The sequence below is a fragment of the Pseudophryne corroboree genome, chromosome 7 (assembly GCF_028390025.1).
Source record: "Pseudophryne corroboree isolate aPseCor3 chromosome 7, aPseCor3.hap2, whole genome shotgun sequence".
In the NCBI taxonomy this organism is placed as follows: domain Eukaryota; kingdom Metazoa; phylum Chordata; class Amphibia; order Anura; family Myobatrachidae; genus Pseudophryne; species Pseudophryne corroboree.
The window spans coordinates 20,606,278-20,632,513 of NC_086450.1; the positions used below are offsets into that span (position 1 = coordinate 20,606,278).

At 47.8% G+C, this 26,236-nt stretch overlaps 1 protein-coding gene across 7 annotated transcripts in view; it reads left to right on the forward strand.

The window, feature by feature from the left end:
- The window catches only part of GULP1 (GULP PTB domain containing engulfment adaptor 1), a 498,186-nt gene that overhangs the window by 240,964 nt on the left and 230,986 nt on the right, over nt 1-26,236 (forward strand). For all 7 annotated transcript variants that reach the window (XM_063932726.1, XM_063932725.1, XM_063932723.1 and 4 more), the window contains one exon: nt 23,950-24,011. In XM_063932726.1, the coding sequence (XP_063788796.1) occupies nt 23,950-24,011 (62 nt within the window). The remainder of the gene's footprint in view (nt 1-23,949; nt 24,012-26,236) is intronic.

A 26,236-nucleotide genomic window follows, 5' to 3' on the forward strand; every position in this document is an offset into this window, starting at 1 on the left:
CACTATGCATGGTGACACCTGGTGCGGGTGACATGCCGCTAAAAAGGGGCATGGTTTCGCTGGAAGGGGTGTGGTCTCACAGGAAGGGGTTATGGCCTTGAGGCCCGACCACCATTTTCACCACCCTTGGGATCAAAGGGATGTTGGGCTGCCCCTGGAAATTGACTGTCTGCAATGCCGGCTCCGGACTCCACTGAGGAGGAGCCGACATTTTGGTGTCACCCCTCAGCCCGCAGCCCCCGTAGTGACGCCACTGTGTACCCCTATTTACCTTACGCCTAGGAAGGACTAGCGCATGGGCTGCTATTATCAATTTTACATTTAAACTCAATCCAGAACAAAAAAACACAATACTGTAAAAGAATGCCACTTAGCCTGATAATAAATAGGAGAAAAATGACACAGATAAGTTAACATTAAATAACCAGTATTGGGTTCTTTGTCACCTGAGACAGATCTTGCAGAAGCTCCTGTGGATTCCTGGTGTTCCTCCAGAGACAGATCGGACGTAGTACTTTATACTTTGAGTCACTCAGAATATTTATTTATTTATTTATTTATTAACAGTTTCTTATATAGCGCAGCATATTCCGTTGCGCTTTACAATTAGAACAACAGTAATAGAACAAACTGGGTGAAACAGACAGACATAGAGGTAGGAAGGCCCTGCTCGCAAGCTTACACTCTATAGGGAAATAGGCATAGATACACAAGGATAGATGCAACCTATTGCATAATGGTCCACCAGATTGCTAGGTTCTTAATGGGTTGTATGATGATACCCCACAAAGTTATCCTAGTATCAGGAGGGTGTGAGACTAAAGAATGACAAGATATGTGATGTTATGTATACTGTACAGAGAGGATGTAATTAGATAAGGAAGCACTGCAGGTTATGTGGGTGGGTCTGGAATTTGGTAGGCTTGTCTGAAGAGGTGAGTTTTCAGGGAACATTTAAAGGTTTGGAGACTAGAGGCGAGTCTTACTGTGCGTGGGAGGGCATTCCACAGAGTGGGTGAAGCCCGGATAAAGTCCTGTAATTTTGAGTGTGAACAAGTAATGCGTGTGGATGAGAGACGTAGATCTTGTGCAGAGCGGAGAGGTTGGGTAGGGAGATATTTTGAGATGAGTGAAGAGATGTATGTTGGTGCAGTTTGGTTAATAGCCTTGTATGTGAGTAAAAGTATTTTATATTTAATACGGTAGAATACCGGTAACCAATGGAGGGACTGACAGAGCGGATCTGCAGACGATGAACGTCTGGCAAGGAAGATTAGCCTCGCAGCTGCATTCAAAATGGATTGTAGTGGTGAGAGCCTATGTTTGGGAAGACCGGTCAGGATACTATTACAATAATCAATGCGGGAGATAATGAGAGCATGGATTAGAGTTTTTGCTGTGTCTTGTGTAAGATAAGGGCGTATTTTGGATATGTTTCTTAGATGTATGTAACATGATCTTGAGACAGATTGAATGTGGGTAACAAAGGACAGTTCAGAGTCAAGAATGACACCTAGGCAGCGAGCTTGTGGGGTAGGGGTCATTGCAGAGTTCTCAACAGTGATAGAGATATCAGGTTGGAAACTACTATTGGCCGGTGGAAATATAATTAATTCTGTTTTGGAAATATTAAGTTTGAGGTGGCGAGATGTCATCCAAGATAAAATGGCAGAAAGGCATTCAGTGACACGGCCCAATACAGATGGTGACAAATCAGGGGAGGATAGGTAGATTTGAGTATCATCCGCATACAGATGGTACTGAAATCCGAAAGAGTTGATTAGTTTGCCAAGAGATGTGGTATAGATAGAGAAAAGCAGAGGACCTAGGACTGAGCCTTGCGGTACTCCAACTGAGAGAGGTAGCGAAGGAGAGGTGGAATCAGAGAAACGAACACTGAAGGAGTGATTAGATAGGTAGGATGAGAACCAAGAAAGGGCTGTGTCCTGAATACCTAGGGATTGTAGTGTTTGTATGAGAAGAGAGTGGTCAACAGTGTCAAAAGCAGCAGAGAGATCAAGGAGAATAAGTAGAGAGTAATGTCCTTTAGATTTAGCAGTTGCCAAATCATTCACTACCTTAGTCAGTGCTGTCTCTGTGGAGTGTTGGGCACGAACTCCTGACTGAAGTGGGTCCAGTAGGCTGTGTGAGTTAAGAAAGTGTGTGAGGCGAGTGTAGGCAAGTCTCTCCAGTAGCTTGGAGGGGCATGGGAGCTGAGAGATGGGACGGTAGTTAGAGAGAGAGTTCGGGTCAGAGTTTTGTTTTTTCAGAATCGGAGTAATCACTGCATGCTTGTATAGAGAAGGAAAGATACCAGTAGACAGGGAGAGATTACAGATTTTCGTTAAGGTTGGGATGAGCACAGTAGACAGAGCTTTACTAATTTGTGAGGGTATAGAGTCAAGGGGAGAGGTATTAGAGTAGGTAGATGAAAAGAGTGCAGATACTTCATCTTCATTTGTAGGATCAAAGGAAGAGAAGGTGTTAGAGGGTTCAGGCAGGGAATTGAGCAGGTCACTTACTGTGGAAGAGCATACCATTTCATTTCGGATCTTGTCAATCTTGTCCTTGAAATAGGAAGCAAGATCTTGCGCACTGACAGTGGCTGGTGGGTTAGGTGAGGGTGGGACAAGAAGTGATTTAAATGTATTAAAAAGTCGCTTGGGATTAGAGGCTTGAGCAGAGATGAGAGATTGAAAATATGTTTGTTTGGCAGTGTCCAGAGCATTACGATAAGAGTGGTAGGTGGTCTTATATGTGAGAAAGTCACTTGAACTACGAGATTTACGCCACTGGCGTTCAACTTTACGTGAGAGTTTTTGTAAGTGTAAGAATAAGTTATAAATGTTACTAAGACAAGTAGAAAAAAGTTGGATTGACTCTAAAACCTCCTCAGAGGAAAAGAAGACGCAATATAGATACGGAGGAGAACCTACAGTTTGATGCACTGAACTTAGGAAAAGAAATGGAATGACGCGTCGGCATGCAGTCATTAAATGACAGGCAGAATGTCTACACCAGAATATTGGCATGGTCTGAATGTCGACACAGACAATGTTGGCAGACCATCTTACTCTTAGGGTAATGTAATGGCTAGGGTTAGGCTGCGGTTAGAGCTAGTGTAGGGTTAGGGCTAAACTAAGCTTAAAATGGTAACGCTACCCTGGGGCTTCACATTGTCTGTTAATAAATTATTCCCATATAATGTAATTTAAAAAGAAATTGAGACTGAAGCTTTTGGGTAACATTTGCAGGTATTCCGTAGAATGAGTCTGTATAACTGAAGCATTGTTAAGGCAAAAGCACTGAATAATTGAAGCCATTAAATCTGTGTCCAGTCTGCTTGGCTTCATTTCCATATCTCATTTAGAAGTTCTGTAGCAAGCGGTGATCTTGGGATTTATCAGCGCATCAGAGCAGGTTCTAGAAGGTTGCTTAAAGTCAGGTCTGGACATGAGATGTCTCCTGAGCTCCAACTAAAATTAAGATTTGTAAAAATTATTTCTGAAATGATCAAGTATTGTAAGAAACTGAGGGGCCTAATTCAGACCTCATCGGTGCTGTGCGTTTTTGCACAGCATCCGATCAGGTCTGACCTGCGCATGCGCCGGCGTAGCAGTGCGCCGGCGCATGCCAGACAGCCGACGGCTGTCTCAGCACTGCGATCGCCTCTGCCTGATTGACAGACAGACAGGCGGTTGCTGGGCGGGCCGGCAGCGTTGGCCGCCATTTAGGGGGCGCGGTCCGGGCATCGCAGGTGTAAATAATGTCACTTCTTATGTCATTATCATAAGTACACAAACTTTCACATGCTCTAAATTATTTACAAATGTCTTCATTCACTTTTCTTCTTTACTTAAAGATTATTATTATTATTATTATTATTATCTATATTTCTCTTACGTCCTAGGGGATGCTGGGGACTCCGTAAGGACCATGGGGTATAGACGGACTCCGCAGGAGACATGGGCACTCTAAAGACTTTAGATGGGTGTGCACTGGCTCCTCCCTCTATGCCCCTCCTCCAGACCTCAGTTAGATCCTGTGCCCAGAGGAGATTGGGTGCATTACAGGGGAGCTCTACTGAGTTTCTCTGAAAAGACTTTTGTTAGGTTTTTTATTTTCAGGGAGCACTGCTGGCAACAGGCTCCCTGCATCGTGGGACTGAGGGGAGAGAAGCAGACCTACTTAATTGATAGGCTCTGCTTCTTAGGCTACTGGACACCATTAGCTCCAGAGGGTCGGAACACAGGTCTCATCCTGGCTGTTCGTCCCGGAGCCGCGCCGCCGTCCTCCTCACAGAGCCGGAAGATAGAAGCCGGGTGAGTATAAGAAGAAAGAAGACTTCAAAGGCGGCAGAAGACTTCAGATCTTCACTGAGGTACCGTGCAGCGGTAACGCTGCGCGCCATTGCTCCCACATTCACACACACTGACGGCACTGTAAGGGTGCAGGGCGCAGGGGGGACGCCCTGGGCAGCAATAATAAACCTCAAGGGACTGGCTGACATATAGATATACTGCGGAGGCAGCATATCACAGAAAACATTTTGGCACAGTGAGTAATGCACAGTGAGTAATATTATATATATATATATATATATATATATATATATGTAAAAGCGCTATACTGACTGGGATTTTATTCCAGTGTCCGGTGGCACTGGGTGTGTGCTGGCATACTCTCTCTCTGTCTCTCCAAAGGGCCTTATTGGGGGACTGTCTCCATATAGATATATCCCTGAGTGTGTGTGGGTGTCGGTACGTGTGTGTCGGCATGTCTGAAGCTAAAGGCTCATCTAAGGAGGAGGTGGAGCAGATGATTGTAGTGTCTCCGTCTGCGACGCCGACACCTGATTGGTTGGATATGTGGAATGTTTGAAATGCAAATGTGTCTTTATTACATAAGAGATTGGACAAGGCAGAGTCCAGGGAAAAAGCAGGGAGTCAATCCATGGCTTTGACTGTGTCACAAGGCCCTTCAGGGTCTCAGAAACGTCCCCTGTCCCACGTAACAGACACTGGTACCGACACGGATTCTGACTCCAGTGTCAACTACGATGATGCGAGATTACACCCAAGGGTGGCAAAAAGTATTCATTATATGATTATTGCAATAAAAGATGTTTTGCATATCACAGATGACCCCTCTGTCCCTGACACGAGGGTATGCATGTTTAAGGAAAAGAAACCTGAGGTAACCTTTCCCCCATCTCATGAGCTGAACGCTTTATTTGAAAAGGCTTGGGAAACTCCAGACAAGAAACTGCAGATTCCCAAGAGAATTCTTATGGCGTACCCTTTCCCCGCACAGGACAGGTTATGGTGGGAATCCTCGCCCAGGGTAGACAAGGCTTTGACGCGCTTGTCCAAAAAGGTGGCGCTACCATCTCCAGGGACGGCAGCCCTCAAGGATCCTGCTGATCGCAGACAAGAAACTACCTTAAAATCAATTTATACACATACGGGTGCCTTGCTCAGACCGGCAGTGGCGTCGGCATGGGTATGTAGCGCCGTAGCAGCATGGGCAGATAACTTGTCATCTGACATTGACACCCTAGATAGGGATAGCATTTTATTGACCTTGGGTCACATTAAAGACGCAGCCTTATATATGAGAGACGCTCAGAGAGACGTTGGGCTATTAGGTTTAAGAGCCAACGCCATGGCGATTTCTGCTAGGCGAGCCCTGTGGACCCGCCAATGGACGGATGATGCCGACTCAAAGAGACATATGGAAACTTTGCCTTACAAGGGTGAGGTTTTGTTTGGGGAGGGTCTCGCGGACCTGGTTTCCATAGCTACCGCGGGTAAATCTTCTTTTTTGCCTTATGTTCCCCCACAGCAAAAGAAAACACCACAATATCAGATGCAGTCCTTTCGGTCGCACAAGATCTGCGTCTCTCATCCACATGTATTACCTGTTCCCACTCAAAATTACAGGACTTTACCTGGGCTTCACCCACTCTGTGGAACGCACTCCCACGCACAATAAGACTCTCCTCTAGTCTCCAAACCTTTAAACGTTCTCTGAAAACTCATCTCTTCAGACAAGCCTACCAAATTTCAGACCCACACACATAACCTTCACAGCTTCCCTATCAAGTTACATCCCCTCTGTACAGTCCACATAAACTCACATTTTGTCTTCCAACATTGCTGGATGATCATATCATATAAGAACCTAGCAACCTGGGGAACCATTATGTGACAGGTAGCATCTATCCTTGTGTATCAATGCCTATTTCCCTATAGATTGTAAGCTTGCGAGCAGGGCCTTCCTACCTCTGTCTGTCTGTCTGTCTGTCTTTGCCCAGTTTTGTTCTATAATTGTTGTTCTAATTGTAAAGCGCAACGGAATATGCTGCGCTATATAAGAAACTGCTAATAAATAAAATAATAATAAATAAATAATAAGTCCAGAAGAGGTTGGGGCTCTTCCTTCCTCGCCAGAGGTAAGGGTAGAGGGAAAAGAATGCCAGCTACGGCTAGTTCCCAGGAACAAAAGTCCTCCCCGGCTTCTTCTAAATCCACCGCATGACGCTGGGGCTCCACTGAGGGAGTCCGCACCGGTGGGGGCGCGTCTTCGACTCTTCAGCCAGGTCTGGGTTCTGTCAGACGTGGATCCTTGGGCGAAGGACATTGTATCCCAAGGCTACAAACTGGAGTTCGAAGAGGTGCCTCCTCGCCGATTTTTCAAGTCGGCTTTGCCAGCTTCTCCCCCAGAGAGGGAAATAGTTTTAGCTGCAATTCAAAGGCTGTATCAACAGCAAGTGATTATCAAGGTTCCCCTAGTCCAACAGAGAAAAGGGTACTATTCGACCCTGTTTGTGGTCCCGAAGCCGGATGGCTCGGTCAGACCCATTCTGAATCTAAAATCCCTGAACCTGTACTTGAAAAAGTTCAAGTTCAAGATGGAATCGCTTCGGGCAGTGATCTCCAGCCTGGAAGGGGGGATTTTATGGTGTCACTAGACATAAAGGAGGCGTATCTTCACGTCCCCATATATCCTCCTCATCAGGCGTACCTGAGATTCGCTGTACAGGACTGTCATTACCAATTTCAGACGTTGCCGTTTGGGCTTTCCACGGCCCTGAGGATTTTCACCAAGGTAATGGCGGAAATGATGGTGCTCCTGCGCAGGCAGGGAGTCACAATTATCCCGTAATTCGACGATCTCCTGATAAAAGCGAGATCGAGAGATCAATTGCTGAAAAGCGTGTCGCTCTCCCTGAGAGTGCTGCAGCAGCACGGTTGGATTCTAAATCTACCAAAGTCACAATTGATTCCAACGACTCGGCTATCATTCTTAGGCATGATTCAGGACACGGAACAGAATAGGGTTTTTCTCCCAATGGATAAAGCCCAGGAACTCCAGAACATGGTCAGAGACCTGCTAAAACCAAAAAGAGTGTCAGTTCATCAATGCACTCGAGTTCTGGGAAAAATGGTGGCGGCCTACGAGGCCATCCCCTTCGGCAGGTTCCATGCGAGGACATTTCAGTGGGACCTTATGGACAAGTGGTCCGGGTCCCATCTTCAAATACATTAGAAAATAAGCCTGTCCCCCAGGGCCAGGGTGTCTCTCCTTGTGGTGGCTGCAGAGTGCTCACCTTCTAGAGGGTCGCAGGTTCGGCATTCAAGACTGGGTTCTAGTCACCACGGACGCGAGCCTCCGAGGATGGGGAGCAGTCACACAAGGAAGAAATTTTCAGGGACTATGGTCAAGCCAGGAGGCTTGTCTACACATCAACGTGCTGGAATTGAGGGCCATATACAACGGCCTACGACAAGCGGAGAATCTTCTTCGCGACCTACCGGTTCTGATTCAATCGGACAACGTCACAGCCGTGGCTCATGTAAACCGCCAAGGCGGGACAAGGAGCAGAGTGGCAATGGCGGAAGCCACCAGGAATCTTCGCTGGGCGGAAAATCACGTAAGCGCTCTGTCAGCAGTCTTCATTCCGGGAGTGGACAACTAGGAAGCAGACTTCCTCAGCAGGCACGATCTCCATCCAGGAGAGTGGGGACTTCATCAAGAAGTTTTTGCAGAGATAACAAGTCATTGGGGACTTCCTCAAATAGACATGATGGCGTCACGCCTCAACAAGAAGCTTCGGAGGTATTGTGCCAGGTCAAGGGACCCTCAGGCAGTAGCTGTAGACGCCCTGGTGACACCATGGGTGTTTCAGTCGGTCTATGTGTTCCCTCCTCTTCCTCTCATCTCAAAAATATTGAGAATCATAAGACGAAAAAGAGTGCAGACAATACTAATTGTTCCAGATTGGCCTCGAAGGGCCTGGTATTCAGATCCTCAGGAGATGGTCACAGAAGATCCGTGGCCTCTTCCTCTCAGGGAGGACCTGTTGCAGCAGGGGCCCTGCGTGTTCCAAGACTTACCGCGGTTACGTTTGACGGCATGGCGGTTGAACACCGAATCCTAGCTGGGAAAGGTATTCCGGAGGAAGTCATCCCTACTCTGATAAAGGCTAGGAAGGAGGTGACGGCGAAACATTATCATCGTATCTAGAGGAAGTATGTATCTTGGTGTGGAGCCAAGAATGCTCCTACGGAAGATTTCCATCTGGGCCGTTTTCTCCACTTTCTACAGACAGGAGTGGATATGGGCCATTAAGGTACAGATTTCGGCCCTATCTATTTTCTTTCAGAAGGAATTGGCTTCTCTCCCAGAAGTCCAGACTTTTGTAAAGGGAGTCCTGCACATCCAGCCTCCTTTTGTGCCCCCAGTGGCACCGTGGGACCTTAACGTGGTGTTACGGTTCCTAAAATCCCACTGGTTTGAACCTCTTCAAACGGTTGAATTAAAATTTCTCACTTGAAAGGTTGTCATGTTGTTGGCCTTGGCATCTGCAAGGCGGGTGTCCGAATTGGCGGCCTTGTCTCACATGTTGATAGAGCAGAATTGAGGACTCGTCCTCAAGTTTTGCCTAAGGTGGTTTCATCGTTTCATATGAACCAACCTATTGTGGTGCCTGTGGCTACGGGAGACTTGGAGGATTCCAAGTCCCTTGATGTAGTCAGGGCCTTAAAAATTTACGTAGCCAGGACGGCTCGGGTTAGGAAAACAGAGGCACTGTTTGTCCTGTATGCGGCCAACAAGGTTGGCGCTCCTGCTTCTAAGCAGACTATTGCTCGCTGGATCTGTAACACGATTTAGCAGGCTCATTCTACGGCTGGATTGCCGTTACCAAGTTCGGTAAAGGCCCATTCCACTAGGAAGGTGGGCTCTTCTTGGGCGGCTGCCCGAGGCGTCTCGGCTTTACAGCTTTGCCGAGCTGCTACTTGGTCGGGTTCAAACACTTTTGCAAAATTCTACAAGTTTGATACCCTGGCTGATGAGGACCTCGCGTTTGCTCAATCGGTGCTGCAGAGTCATCTGCACTCTCCCGCCCGGTCTGGAGCTTTGGTATAATCCCCATGGTCCTTACGGAGTCCCCAGCATCCTCTAGGACGTAAGAGAAAATAAGATTTTAAACCTACCGGTAAATCTTTTTCTCCTAGTCCGTAGAGGATGCTGGGCGCCTCAGCTAGTTATGATTGTCATTATTTATTATTATTTTTTTAAGTGGTGGAAGGGGAGGGTTGAATGTTAAAATAAATGTATTTCTCATGTAATTGTAATATACAAAGTGAAGTAGGGGAAAGAAACCCTTATTTAAGATTCCACCAAAGATATGTTTACATCGACATTAGATGATAAAATCTGACAAAAGTGGCAAGTTATAATACCCCCTGAATGCCCGGTGTACTGTATCTGTGGCTGGAATGCCCTATAATAGTGCCCTAGTTCATTGTCTGACCCATAGTAGAGCCTTAATTAATGTTATGCCCCGTAGTAGTGTCCTAGCTTCTTTTATTTATCGCAGTAGTGCTTAAGTTTCCCCTATGTCACATTTCAGAGCTGGCAGTACACATTATGCCGCACAGTACCCCCAATTCACATTATGATATATAGTGCAACCCGTTCATATTGTGCCTCCTTACAGAGCCCCGGTTCATATTATATAATATTATAATGCTGTTCAGTTAATTTTATACCACACAACAATGAGCAGGTCCAGGGGCATACCTAGATATATTGCAGGCCCCAAGGAAAAAGTTTGAAAGGACCCGTACGTACCACCCAATGGCGAAAAATGTATATAATGCATGTAACTGTGACAGGGAAGGTGGCTACTCTCAGCTCTGGGTCCCATAGCAGCTGCACTCCCAGCACCTATGGTAGCTACACCCTGTATATAACATATGTAACTGTGACAGGGACAAAGGGGCCCCTCTCAGCTCTGGGCCCCATAGCAGCTGCACTCCCGGCACCTATGGTAGCTACACCCTGTATATAACACATGTAACTGTGACAGGGAAGGTGGCCCCTCTCAGCTCTGGCCCCATAGCAGCTGCACTGCCTGCACCTATGGTAGCTACACCCTATATATAACACATGTAACTGTGACAGGGAAGGTGGCCCCTCTCAGCTCTGGCCCCATAGCAGCTGCACTCCCTGCACCTATGGTAGCTATGCCCTGTATATAACACATGTAACTGTGACAGGGAAGGTGGCTCCTCTCAGCTCTGGGCCCATAGCAGCTGCACTCCCTGCACCTATGGTAGCTACACCCTGTATATAATACATGTAACTGTGACAGGGAAGGTGGGCCCTCTCAGCTCTGGGCCCCATAGCAGCTGCGTTGCCTGCACCTATAATATCTACACCCTGTATATAACACATGTAACTGTGACAGGGAAGGTGGCTCCTCTCAGCTCTGGCCCCATAGCAGCTGCACTCCCTGCATCTATGGTAGCTACACCCTGTATATAACACATGTAACTGTGACAGGGAAGGTGGCCCCTCTCAGCTCTGGGCCCCATAGCAGCTTCACTCCCTGCACCTATGGTGGCTAAACCCTTGCTGTAGGCTAAACATTCTGCAGAAAAGGATTAATGACAGCCAGGGGTGTAGGGAGGGTGGTTCCGGTGGAGCTCGAGCTCCAGGCGCCCAAGACAGTAGAGGGCGCCGCAGCTCGACTCCGCCGGAAACCTCCGCCTGGCCACACGCAGCTTGAAGCCGCAGCTATCAGTCACTGACAGCTGAGAGCTTGAGCTGCGCCTGCAACAACCTTCTCTCCCCTCCGCTCCCCTCCCCTCCCTGACTTGCGTGTGACGTCACGCGTCACACACACGAGAGTCGCTTCTGATGTCATGACGCCAGACGGGCGGGGACGCGGTGCCGGACAGATTTAGAGGTACGGAGTCCATCCTGTCTGACTGAATGTATAGAGTGGGGCTGCGTGCGCCGGGCCGCGGGCACACACTGTTTAATTAATATATAGCTGGGTGGTGCGTGCATTATTAATTTATTATCATTGCTGTGAGGCCATGCTAGCCATATATATATATATATATATATATATACACACACACACATATATATATATATATATATTGCTCAAAAAAATAAAGGGAATACTTAAACAACACAATGTAACTTCAAGTCAATCACACTTCTGTGAAATCAAACTGTCCACTTAGGAAGCAACACTGATTGACAATCAATTTCACATGCTGTTGTGCAAATGGAATAGACAACAGGTGGAAATTATAGGCAATTAGCAAGACCCCCCCAATAAAGGAGTTCTGCAGGTGGTGACCACAGACCACTTCTCAGCTCCTATGCTTTCTGGCTGATGTTTTGGTCACTTTTGAAAGCTGGCGGTGCTTTCACTCTAGTGGTAGCATGAGACGGAGTCTACAACCCACACAAGTGGCTCAGGTAGTGCAGCTCATCCAGGATGGCACATCAATGCGAACTGTGGCAAGACGGTTTGCTGTGTCTGTCAGCGTAGTGTCCAGAGCATGGAGGTGCTACCAGGAGACAGGCCAGTACATCAGGAGACGTGGAGGAGGCCGTAGGAGGGCAACAACCCAGCAGCAGGACCGCTACCTCCGCCTTTGTGCAAGGAGGAACAGGAGGTGCACTGCCAGAGCCCTGCAAAATGACCTCCAGCAAGCCACAAATGTGCATGTGTCTACTCAAACGATCAGAAACAGACTCCATGAGGGTGGTATGAGGGCCCGACGTCCACAGGTGGGGGTTGGGCTTACAGCCCAACACCGTGCAGGACGTTTGGCATTTGCCAGAGAACACCATGATTGGCAAATTCGCCACTGGCACCCTGTGCTCTTCACAGATGAAAGCAGGTTCTCACTGAGCACATGTGACAGACGTGACAGAGTCTGGAGACGCCAAGGAGAATGTTCTGCTGCCTGCAACATCCTCCAGCATGACCAGTTTGGCAGTGGGTCAGTAATGGTGTGGGGTGGCATTTCTTTGGGGGGCCGCACAGCCCTCCATGTGCTCGCCAGAGGTAGCCTGACTGCCATTAGGTACCAAGATGAGATCCTCAGACCCCTTGTGAGACCATATGCTGGTGTGGTTGGCCCTGGGTTCCTCCTAATGCAAGACAATGCTAGACCTCATGTGGCTGGAGTGTGTCAGCAGTTCCTGCAAGACGAAGGCATTGATGCTATGGACTGGCCCGCCCGTTCCCCAGACCTGAATACAATTGAGCACATCTGGGACATCATGTCTTGCTCCATGCACCACAGACTGTCCAGGAGTTGGCGGATGCTTTAGTCCAGGTTTGGAAGGAGATCCCTCAGGAGACCATCCGCCACCTCATCAGGAGCATGCCCAGACGTTGTAGGGAGGTCATACAGGCACGTGGAGGCCACACAAACTACTGAGACTCATTTTGACTTGTTTTAAGGACATTACATCAAAGTTGGATCAGCCTGTAGGCTGTAGTGTGTTTTTCCACTTTAATTTTGAGTGTGACTGGACATTACATCAAAGTTGGATCAGCCTGTAGGCTGTAGTATGTTTTTCCACTTTAATTTTGAGTGTGACTCCAAATCCAGACCTCCATGGGTTAATAAATTTGATTTCCATTGATACTTTTTGTGTGATTTAGTTGTCAGCACATTCAACTAGCACAACTATGTAACGAACAAAGTATTTAATAAGAATATTTCATTCATTCAGCTCTAGGATGTGTTGTTTAAGTTTTCCCTTTATTTTTTGGAGCAGCATATATATATATATATATATATATATATATATATATATACACACACACACACACACACACACACACACACACACACACACACACACACACACATTGAATGATAACTTACAAACTTTTCTTTCACTCATGTCAAAGTCATTTGGAGTGATGAGACCAAAATTGAACTTTTTGGCCACAACCATAAACGTTACATTTGGAGAGGAGTCAACAAGGCCTATGATGAAAGGTACACCATTCCTACTGTGAAACACGGAGGTGGATCGCTGATGTTTTGGGGATGTGTGAGCTACAAAGGCACTGGAAACTTGGTCAAAATTGATGGCAAGATGAATGCAGCATGTTATCAGAAAATACTGGAGGAAAATTTGCACTCATCAGCCCGGAAGCTGCGCATGTGACGTACTTGGACGTTCCAAGATGACAATGATCCAAAACACAAGGCCAAGTCGACCTGTGATTGGCTACAGCAGAATAAAGTGAAGGTTCTGGAGTGGCCATCTCAGTCTCCTGACCTCAATATCATTGAGCCACTCTGGGGAGATCTCAAACGTGCAGTTCATGCAAGACAGCCCAAGAATTTATAGGAACTGGAGGCTTTTTGCCAAGAAGAATGGGCAGCTTTACCATCTGAGAAAATAAAGATCCTCATCCACAACTACCACAAAAGACTTCAAGCTGTCATTGATGTTAAAGGGGGCAATACACGGTATTAAGAACTGGGGTATGTAAACTGTTGATCAGGGTCATTTGGGTAGTTTCTGTTGTCATTATGATTTAAAAAGAGTAAACAGATGTTTGACAATAAATGGCTTCACCCAACCACTAACCATGAGTGAAAGAAAAGTTTGAGAGTTATCATTCATATTCTCTGACAAATGGGCAGAAAATCACAAATTCTGCTAGGGTATGTAAACTTATGAGCACAACTGTATGTGTGTGTGTGTATATATATATATATTTAAAATCCTAATCGAATGGACTGCCACTCCCACTTGCGGTATAATATGTTCGATGCCCTCTCGCAAAAATAGGCTAGGTACTCGGAGTCTTCCAAAACAGAATCGTGTATTAAAAAATCACTTCATGATATCCCAACGTTTCGGGGCTAACATGTTACTCACCTTGACAAAGGGGCATGTTAGCCTCGAAACGTTGGGATATCATGAAGTGATTTTTTAATACACGATTCTGTTTTGGAAGACTCCGAATGCCGCTGCGTTCTTTCCTGTTTTTACATATATATATATATATATATATATATATATGTGTATATATATATATATATATATATATATATACAGGTTGAGTATCCCTTATCCAAAATGCTTGGGACCAGCAGTATTTTGGATATCGGATTTGTCCGTATTTTGGAATAATCGCATACCATAATGAGATATCATGGTGATGGGACCTAAATCTAAGCACAGAATGCATTTATGTTACATATACACCTTATACACACAGCAGGAAGGCAATTTTAGCCAATATTTTTTGTAACTTTGTGCATTAAACAAAGTGTATCTACATTCACACAATTCATTTATGTTGCATATTCACCTTATACACACAGCAGGAAGGTAATTTAATACAATATTTTTAATAACTGTGTGTATTAAACAAAGCTTGTGTACATTGAGCCATCAAAAAACAGAGGTTTCACTATCCCACTCTCACGCAAAAAAGTCCGTATTTCGGAATATTCCGTATTTCGGAATATTTGGATATGGGATACTCAACCTGTATATTTATATATATATATATATATATATATATATATACATTTCCTTAGTGTAATTTATTACACCGCTACTGTCAGTCCGCATGTGCCAGCTATTTTAAATATATATATATATATATATATATATATTTTCCAAGTGTAGCATGCCATCACATGTTGGCCACGTCCCCAATTCAGTACAGGGGGTGAAGGGGGTGGGGTGGGGGGGCAAAACATAGCTTGCTCCAGGCACCATGACACCTTGCTACACCTCTGATGACAGCCGACAGCAGCATGCCGCCACCCCCTTACAGAGCTGAAGATTGTGGCGAGCAAGCGGGGGGCCAGTGTGAAGATGGCGGCATCAGGGTAGTAATATTTACTGCGCTCCGGAGGCTCAGCGGTACATAGTGCGGCGCTGTGAGGGGCGCCCTGAGCCAGCACCTACACTGGTCACACAGCCTGTCGGGGTCCCGTGATCTCAGCCAGCATAAATCCTCAGGCCAGTATAATCCTAAGAAGATCAGGCAGACAGCGCCATTTTGGGGACAGAGCTTCTCCTCAGAGCGGACCCAGCAGTGTTTCAGCGCCATTTTCCTGCCGGCACAGCACTGTCAGTGAAGAGCAAGTCCCTCCACAGCAACTCCAGCTATCTCTCACGGCACCAGGGGGTTGTAGAAGGGGGGTGAGAGGCTGCAAAATGACTGTGTAACCTATTAAGGTGCACAGTCAGCGCTGATAGGGGTCTCCCTTTATATTAAAAGCGCTGTGTGTGGGTTGGCTCCAATCTCTGTCTCTCTTGCCATTCTTGGGGGTGAAACTCTGTCTGCCCTCCCGTGTGTTTGTGTGTGTGTGTGTGTGTGTGTGTGTGTGTGTGTGTGTGTGTGTGTGTGTGGAGTGTCTATGGTCTCCATTAAGCTATGTCCAGGGACTCTGTTTTATATGCTGCAGAGGATATGTCCTCTCAGGATGATCCCATTCCATGTAATCAGGATTGCACTGGTTTAGCACAGTTTAGCAAGGGAGCCTGAGTGGTTATCCTCTATCAAATCTATGACTCCTCAGATATCAAATAGGGTTGCACAAAATGAATCTACAACTCAGGCTTTACAGAACTCTATGGCAGTCTGGCCCAGTTCTGGTACCTCAGGGCTCCCCGCTGTATATTCACATAAACGTGCTCCTGCTCAGATCATGCAGGATGATACCGATTCTGATACTACAGACGGTGACGGGGATGTGTTGCGGGGGGCAGCATCTCTTGCTTAAGGGGTGCAGTTGATGATAGAGTCTATCAGGGATGTGTTGAATATTGCTGATACAACACTCGAGTAGGTTGAGGAGGCTTACTTCACGGAAAATAAGAAAGCCTCGCTAACCTTCCCTGCGTCAAAGGAATTAAATGCTGTATTTGAAAAGGCATGGGGAAAACCCGGATAAAAAATTACAGATACCTAAAAGGGTTCTGGTAGTGTTTCCTTTACCGGTAGAGGATAGGAAAAAATGGGAAACCCGCCTATTGTTGATGCGTCAGTATCCAGACTCTAAAAAAAGGTGGTTTTACCTGTTCCAGGATCTACCGCCTTGAAAGAGCCGGCTGATCGTAAAATTGATAATAGGCCCAAATCCATGTACACGGCTTCTGTGGCAATACTACGTACCACTATTGCCAGTGCTTGGATTGCCAAAGCTATAGTAAAGTGGTCAGGCACGTTACTTGAGGACTTGGATACTATGGAGAAATGTGATGTTGAATTGTTTTTACATAACATTCAGGATTCGGCAGGTTTTCTGGTAGAATCCATGAAAGACCTGGGTTCCATGGCTGCCGGGATTTCCTCCATGTCGGTATCAGCTCGTCGAGGACTATGGTTGCGCCAGTGGTCTGCCGACGCGGAATCCAGAAGTGTGGAGCCCCTACCCTACACAGGTCAGGCTCTCTTTGGGGAAGCGTTAGATGCGTGGATCTCCACGGCTACGGCTGGTAAGTCACCTTTTCTTTCCTCAGCTACACCTGCTCCGAAGAAACCCTTTTCTTCAGTTACATCACAGCCCTTCCGGTCTAACAAGCCCAGAAAGGCAAAGCCGTCCAACACCTTCTTTCGGGGAGGTCGGCCTAAGTCCAAGAAACCTGCGGCTGCAGGTTCCCAGGAACAGAAACCTGCTTCAGGTACACCAAAGTCCTCCGCATGACGGTGGACTGCACGCCCCGGAGGTGGGGCAGGTGGGAGCGAGACTCAGACATTTCAGTCATGTCTGGGTGTCCTCTGGCCTGGACCCCTGAGTGCAAGAGATTGTGTCCCAGGGGTACAGGCTGGAATTTCAAAATCTCCCTCCTCACCAATTTTTCAGATCAGGCTTGCCAGCTCTGCTGGCAGACAGGACTGTCCTGCAAGAAGCCATCCAGAAGTTGGTGGAGGCACAGGTTATTGTACCAGTACCTCCTCATATGCAAAACAAAGGTTACTATTCAAGTCTTTTCGTAGTACCGAAACCGGATGGTTTGGGCAGGCCCATTCTGAACTTAAAATCGCTAAACCCCTTTCTGAGGGAGTTCAAGTTCAAAATGGAGTCTCTAAGGGCAGTGATATCAGGTCTGGAGGCGAGGGAATTCCTAATATCCCTGGATATCAAGGATGCGTACCTCCACATTCCGATTTGGCTGCCGCATCAAGTTTATCTTCGATTTGCATTGTGGGACTGTCACTTTCAGTTCCAGGCCCTCCCATTCGGCCTCTCCACAGCACTGAGGGTACTCACCAAGGTGATGGCGTAAATGATGATTCTCCTCCGCAGACAGGGGGTGAACGTAATTCCGTATCTGGACGATCTGCTGATGAAGGCATCGTCCAAGGAGAAGCTGTTACGGTCCATAACAACTTCTCAGGGAACATGGTTGGATCCTGAATCTTCCAAAATCACAATTGGAACCAACCAGGTGGTTGTTCTTTCTGGGAATGATCCTCGACACGGAGGTGCAAAGGGTGTTTCTCCCAGAGGAAAAAAAGGCGTTAGTGATTTAAACGATGGTCCGGGATGTCCTTAAGCCAGCCCGGGTGTCAGTTCAGCAGTGCTTACGCCTTCTGGGGAAGATGGTGGCCTCTTACGAGGCTCTGCAGTACGGGAGGGTTCACGCTCAGTCCTTCCAACTGGATCTCCTGGACAAGTGGTTGGGATCCCATCTACACATGCACCAGAGAATAAGTCTGTCGCCAAAGGCCAGGATTTCACTCCTCTAGTGGCTGCAAGTACCTCACCTTCTGGAGGGCCGCAGGTTCGGGATTCAGGACTCTATCCTTCTAACCACGGATGCAAGTCTCCGTGGCTGGGGCGCAGTCACTCAAGGGGAAACCTTCCAAGGAAGGTGGTCAAGCCTGGAAGCCGGCCTGCCGATAAACATTCTGGAACTAAGAGTCATCTACAACGGTCTTCTCCAAGCGGCCTATCTTCTGAGAAATCGGGCCATTGAAGTGCAGTCGGACAGTGTGACAATGGTGGCTTACATAAACCGACAGGGCGGAACGAAGAGCAGAGCTGCAATGGCAGAGGTAACAAGAATCATCCTCTGGGCAGAAAAGCATGCGTTGGCACAGTCAGCAATCTTCATTCCGGGAATAGACAACTGGGAAGCGGACTTCCTCAGCAGACATATCTCCATCCAGGGGAGTGGGGCCTCCACCCGGAGGTGTTCAAGGAACAGATCTTTGGGGCGTACCCCAGATCGATGATGGCCTCTCGTCTCAACCAAAAGCTTCGGCGGTATTGTTCCAGGTCGAGGGACCCGCAAGCAGTGGCGGTGGACGCCCTAGTGACTTTGTGGGTGTTCCAGTCGGTGTACGTGTTTCATCCACTTACACTCATCCCAAGAGTTATAAAGCTCATAAGGAGAACAAGGGTTCAAGCGATACTCATTGCTCTGGACTGGCCAAGAAGGGCTTGGTACGCGGATCTTCTGGATCTACTGCAAGAAGACCCGAGGCCTCTTCCTCTTTGGGAAGACCTGCTGCAGCAGCGGCCGTTCGCCTATCAAGACTTACCGCGGCTACGTTTGACGGCATGGAGGTGAACGCCTGATACTAGGTCGGAAGGGGATTCCGAACGAGGTTATTCCTACCCTGATACAGGCTAGGAAAGGAGTAACGTCTAAATATTACCATCGAATTTGGAAAAAATATGTATCTTGGTGTGGGTACAAGAAATTTACTGCGGTGGATTTTCAACTGGGACAGTTTCTCCTCTTCCTACAAGCTGGTGTGGATATGGGCCTGAGGTTGGGATCTGTGAAGGTCCAGATTTTGACCCTATCCATTTTCTTCCAAAGACAATTGGCTACCCTCCATGAGGTTCAGACCTTTTTGAAGGGAGTTCTACACAGCCAACCTCCCTTTGTACCGCCTACAGCGCCTTGGGACCTTAACGTGGTGTTGCAGTTCCTCTAATCGGACTGGTTCGAGCCTCTACAGGAGGTTGAGGTCAAGTTTCTTACATGGAAGGCTGTCACGTGGTTGGCTTTAGCTTCTGCTAGACGTGTATTGGAATTGGGGGCTTTGTCCTGTAAAAGCCCATACTTGATCTTCCACGAAGATAGAGCTGAGCTCCGGACACGTCAGCAGTTTCTTCCGAAGGTTGTGTCAGCATTTCATATCAACCAACCTATTGTGGTGCCAGTGGCTACTAACTCCTCAATTTCATCAAAGTCCTTGGATGTTGTAATGGCTCTGAAAATCTATGTGAAGAGGACTGCTCGTCACAGGAAATCGGACTCTCTGTCCTGTATGATCCCAAGAAAATTGTGTTTCTTGCTTCTAAGCAGACGATCTCTCGCTGGATCAGGTTTACTATCCAGCATGCGTATTCTACGGCAGGACTGCCGTGTCCAAAATCTGTTAAGGCCCACTGTACTCGTAAGGTGGGGTCTTCCTGGGCGACTGCCCGGGGTGTCTCGGCGTTACAACGTTGCCGAGCTGCAACTTGGTTGGGGTCGAACACGATTGCAAAGTTCTACAAGTTCGATACTTTGGCCTCTGATGATCTGAAGTTCAATCAATCAGTTTTGCAGGAGACTCCGTGCTCTCCTTCCCATTCTGGGAGCTTTGGTACATTCCCATGGTACTAATGTGGACCCCAGCATCCTCTAGGACAGGCTTTTTCAACCAGTGTGCCGTGACCAGTTGCAAGGTGTGCCACGGAGTCAGAGTCGTTGCCTGCGCCTTCAGAGCAAACTGTGGCCCAGGCTCTTCTTATAGGATCAGTCGTGCCCTGCCTGTGACCTATGCCTTGAAAACGCGGCAGTGTGACATCGTAGGTTACAGCCACCGCTTCTAACCACCTAGCCAGCCCACTCGCCTGCATACACATCTTCCAGTTCCCGCCCACATCCACAACTATCCTTGCCTACCCTCATCCACACTTGTCCGACCGCCTGCTGCTCAGTATTCGCAGCACTCCACTATGAACATCGCCCACCACTGAGGGACAGGGAGGAGGACAGCTGACCGGTAGGGGCTAATATTTGTTATTTTATTTCTCCTGTGGGGAGCAATAGGATTTATGGGGGTGGAACAATGTGAATAATTTATGTGGGGAGCAATTAGTGATGTGCACCGGAAATTTTTTGGGTTTTGGTTCTGGATTCGGTTCCACGGCCGTGTTTTGGCAAAACCTCCCTGAAATTTTTTTGGGCGGATTCGGGTGTTTTTTTACAAAAATCCCTCAAAAACAGCTTAAATCGTAGAATTTGGGGGTCATTTTGATCCCATAGTATTATTAACCTCAATAACCATAATTTCCACTCATTTTCAGTCTATTCTGAACACCTCATCACACCTCACAATATTATTTTTAGTCCTAAAATTTGCACCGAGGTCGCTGGATGGCTAAGCTAAGCGACCCAAGTGGCCGACACAAACACCTGGCCCATCTAGGAGTGGCACTGCAGTGTCAGACAGGATGGCAGATTTAAAAAATAGTCCGCAAACAGCACATGATGCAAAGAAAAAAAGAAGTGCAATGAGGTAGCTGTGTGACTAAGCTAAGCGACCCAAGTAGCCGACACAAACACCTGGCCCATCTTGGAGTGGCACTGCAGTTTTCTAGCGAGAGGGTGAGTGCTTCCATCCTCATGTGAATCTGAACCACTAGCCATGAACATAGGCCAGGGCCTCAGCCGTTCCTTGCCACTCCGTGTCGTAAATGGCATTTTGGCAAGTTTACGCTTCTCATCAGACGCTTTTAATTTTGATTTTTGGGTCATTTTACTGAACTTTTGTAGTATACTTGACGACACAGAGGTAGAGCAATGGACTACTGTACCGTACTGCTATATATATACTGGTGGTCACATCAACATTCTGCACTGTCCCCTCCTATATACTGCGCACAACTAAAATGCAGCACAGGTATGGATGCATAGCATACTTGACGACACAGAGGTAGAGCAGTGGACTACTGTACCGTACTGCTATATATATACTGGTGGTCACAGCAAAATTCTGCACTGTCCCCTCCTACTATATACTGCGCACAACTAAAATGCAGCACAGGTATGGATGCATAGCATACTTGACGACACAGAGGTAGAGCAATGGACTGTACCGTACTGCTATATATATATACTGGTGGTCAGCAAAATTCTGCACTGTCCTCCTACTATATACTACAATGCAGCACAGATATGGAGCGTTTTTCAGGCAGAGAACATAGATATTTTCAGCACACTGAGCACAGATATTTGCAGCACACCGAACACAGAAACTGAGAGAACGCAGCCACGTCCTCTCGCTATCATCTCCAAATCACGAGTGAAAATGGCGGCGACACGCGGCTCCTTATATAGAATACGAATCTTGCGAGAATCCGACAGCGGGATGATGACGTTCGGGCGCGCTCGGGTTATCCGAGCAAGGCGGGAAGATTTGAGTGTGCCGTGTAAAATGGGTGAAGTTCGGGGGGGTTCGGATCCCGAGGAACCGAACCGGCTCATCACTAGGAGCAATAGGATTTGTGTGGGGAGCAATGTGATTTATTTATGTTGGGAGCAAAAGGATTTATGTAGGGAGCAACATGATTTATGGTGGAGCAATGTGATTGTTTTTCTGTGTAGGCCAATGTATGTGTGGATTATTTTTTTTTACTGTGAGGGCCAATGTGTGGTGGGGGTTTTCGTGGTGAACTGATGGTGTGCCTTGGCAATTTTAAAATATTGTTCATTGTGCCACGAGTTAAAAAAGGTTGAAAATCACTGCTCTAGGATGTAAGAGAAAATAGGAATTTGGTTACCTACTGGTAAATCCTTTTCATGTAGTCCGTAGAGGATGCTGGGCGCCCGCCCAGCGCTTAGTTTTCCAGCAATTGTTATCAGGTTCAGTACAACTTTGTTTTTTCTAAGTACTGCCTTGTTACTTGGTAAGTAATGTTTTCAGCGATTGCTGAGTTTTCAGGCTAATTTAGCTTCATGTGCCTTGTATGTGTGAGCTGGTAAGAATCTCGCCACTATCTGTGTTAAATCCTTCTCTCAAAGATGTCCGTCTCCTCGGGCACAGTTTCTAGACTGAGTCTGGTAGGAGGGGCATAGAGGGAGGAGCCAGTCCACACTCTCAAACTCTTAAAGTGCCAATGGCTCCTGGTGGACCCGTCTATACCCCATGGTACTAATGTGGACCCCAGCATCCTCTACGGACTACGAGAAAAGGATTTACCGATAGGTAACCAAAATCCTATTTTTACAGTCTTCATCCTGGTCTTTATTCGTCTTGTCATTGTAATTTAATTCCGGCTGTAATCTAATCATCCCTGCACAATATGGTTTTATGTTTTGGGACAAATGCAATAGCGCGGTGTTGTGATAAAGTGCGGGATGTGTTCATTTGTTTTTACACCGTCTCACGACAATATTTTACTTATGCTCTGCAAAATTGTGACATGCAATTTTGTCTAGATATGAAAAGCTCCTGCTTCTAAGCAGACTTGTGTGCTTCTGGGGACTTGTGGTTTATTAGACTCTGCTTTCTCAGTGTTTGTGCAGGCGCGTGCCGTCAGTGTACTCTGAACAGGCGTGTGCCGTCCGTGTACTCTGTGCTCCTCCTGAAACCAATTTCTGCAACCAGTGGGCCTAATTCATGTCTCGACAAATGTGCGGCACATGGCGCAAGGTACTAATGTACGGTACTGAGCACATGCGCCGGATCCCTACTATGCATGTGTGTGTGGATCATTGAGTCGGCCAGCAATAGGTCAACAGTTAATAGGTTTACCGCATATGGTCATCTGGGAGATGCGTGCCGGCCATATCCTAAGGACGTGCTTTGCTCCTTTCTACATAGTGGGGCATGTTGTAGACACATTGGGGTATATTCAATTAAAGTCGGATCCATTTCGACATGTATTTGTCGGAATGGATCCGACAACCCTTATTCAGAGGAGGAGAGGGGGGGAGCTGCGGGGAGAGCTGGCGGGCATACAGGGCTTCAGTAGCACTGCAGCAGGATGTCACACAGCAGCCCGAACTCACGGCAGCTTCCACCCGCCTCCAGCTGCGTGCTGGAGCCGGGTGGAAGCTGCCGTGAGCGGCGCGGCTGTGTGACATCCTGCAGCAGCGCTGCTGTAGCGCTGATCTCCCCTTTATGCCCGCCGGCTGTCCCCCCGTCTCCCTGCGGCTCTCCCCCCTCGCCTCCTCTGGGTCCGCATCTCAGTCCGACATTCTTTAATGTCGGACTGAGATGGTCAAAAAGGGGGCTGTCGGTTTTGGCCCCGTTTTTGGTTGCTATGGGTAACATCCCATCTTAGTTCATTTACCCCTGTGTTTCAGTAGGGAGTGGCTGAGCTAATATAGAATTCTTATCTGCATCTTCTGCCCTATGTAATATTATGGGGATCTGGGGCTGGACAAATCAGTAGCCTACAGCCTAGCGCGGGGCCCGACATATCATCTGTGCTCTGTAACGGGTGGGACTTACCCCAAACTGTGGTGGAGGTAGATATATGAACCCCAGATGCCGTCTCCGGGTCTCTCCCTGTCACCCAAATGATCAGTCCGTAACACTCCCCCCATTAGGACACTGGCTGCAGTGTAATAAGTCGTGTTATTTGCTGTATTATAGAATGTGAACACTCTTCTCTTTAATTCCAGATAAATCCTGGATGCACACCCCCGAAGCTTTATCCAAACACTTCATTGCCTACAATGCTAAGGTGAGTACCGTTCCATCCCCCCAATTATTCAGAAGTGTGTTCCGTCTGCGGTCTGATCGGGCTTTGTGTAGGGCACTTATTGCTTTCCGCTCTGCTGAAGATAATGGATGCGCAGGAGGGTAATGAGTCCCGGGAGTGGAGTGGTGCTGTGTCGCTCATTACATGTGATAGCGGGAGGTTAGTGGCACTTACCTGGCCTTATAGATGGAACCACAGCAATAGGAGCAAACTAATAGGCTGCAATCCACACAAAGAGGGATACTGGAAATATTTACCGTGTCATAAATATAGAAATATACTGTGATTACAGGGGCGTCTTTCCGCAGCTCCGCACTGCCTGTCTCCACCACCCGTCCCAGCACTGCATGGTTACTGCAATGTTCCCTTATACAGTAGATTGCATTCACTCCTTCTATATATGGTGAATGTACAGAATTATTACTGATTTATTCATTGCAAATCTGTAATCACACATAGAGGCGTTCTCTACGCTGCGACTGCTGTACAGGGATAATGCGTAATCTGTTATACACTTATAAATGTGTATGAGGACAATGCAAACTTTCATGACAAAGAAAGACTTAATTAAGTATGTATTATTTATACTGTGTATAAATATATATTTCTCATACGTCCTAGAGGATGCTGGGGACTCCAAAAGGACCATGGGGTATAGACGGATCCGCAGGAGCTTGGGCACACTATAAAGACTTAAACTGGGTGTGAACTGGCTCCTCCCTCTAAGCCCCTCCTCCAGACCTCAGTTAGACTTTGTGTTTAGGAGTGACTGGACACACACTAGGGGAGCTCTACTGAGTTTCTCTGGAAAGACTTTATTGTTAGGTTTTTTATTTTCAGGGATACCTGCTGGCTACAGGCTCTCTGCTTCGTGGGAGTGAGGGGAGAGAAGTCAGACCTACTTCTGCTTAGTTTAAAGGCTCTGCTTCTCGGCTACTGGACACCATTAGCTCCAGAGGGTCCGATCACTTGGTTCGCCTAGCTGCTTGTTCCCAGAGCCGCGCCGTCACCCCCTCACAGAGCCAGAAGAAAGAAGCCTGGTGAGTATGGAAAGAACAGAAGACTTCAGTAACAGAGGTAACAGCAGCGGTACGACTGCGCTCCAGGCTCCCACACACCAACGTATCTGGCAGGGTGCGCCCTGGGGTCATGTTGCTGACTGTCTACAATGCTGGCGGGGGACATATTACGGTGCCTTAGCACGGCGTATGTTCACCCCGCCAGGGTGCTGCAGGGGGGAGAGACAGTGGTAGCGCTGCGCTCCCTGCTCCCGCGCTTACCATCACCTGCAGGGTGCACGGCGCTGGGGGGGGGAGCGCCCTGGGCAGCATATAGCATAAAATCTGTACTTCACTGGCGGGGGGACATACTTTGGTGCCCGCCCCGCCAGTGCGCCATGAACGGGAGAGAGCAGCAGCGGTAGCGCTGCGCTCACGGCTCCCGCACTCCACCGGGCCTGCAGGGTGCTGGGGGGGGGGAGCGCCCTGGGCAGCATTTAACAGCTGAAATCACTGGCGGGGGGGACATGCTTCGGCGCCCGCCCCGCCAGTGCGCCGCGAACGGGAGGGAGCAGCAGCGGTAGCGCTGCGCTCTCTGCTCCCGCTCTCCATCGGCCTGCAGGGTGCTGGGGGGGAGCACCCTGGGCGGCATTTATAAAAAGATCCCGGGCGGGGAAACATACCCGGACACCGGGAGACCGCAGCGTGCACGCTGCGGTCCATGGCTCCCACACACCAACGGCTTCCGTGGGTGCAGGGCGCAGGGCGCAGGGGGGGCGCCCTGGGCTGCGTTGGGACAAGAAGTAAGTTATACAGGGGGTTACCCCCTGTATATAGGGTCCCCAGCTAGTTTTTAGGGTATTATATATTTATATAATTGAGCGGGCTTAAGCGCGCCGGGAGGGGGCGGAGCTTAGCCCTCACAGAGGAGTCAGCGCCACTTTCCTTAGGTCCCCACCAGGATTTACTGTATAGTAAGAAGGAGGGGGGGCACGGTGTTTTTAATGCTATATGGGTGTCATATAGCATTATGTTTAATAATGGACGCATAATCCTTGTTGTGATACATAAATTCACTGTTTCCCTGTTTATTACCCACTATCGGTTAGTCGACATATGTCGACAGGTGTGAGGGCTTTGTCACAGGCTGCTGTGGGGATAACTGTCGGCTTCGCCGACGCTTGGCGGTACTTGATTCGAAAAATTAAG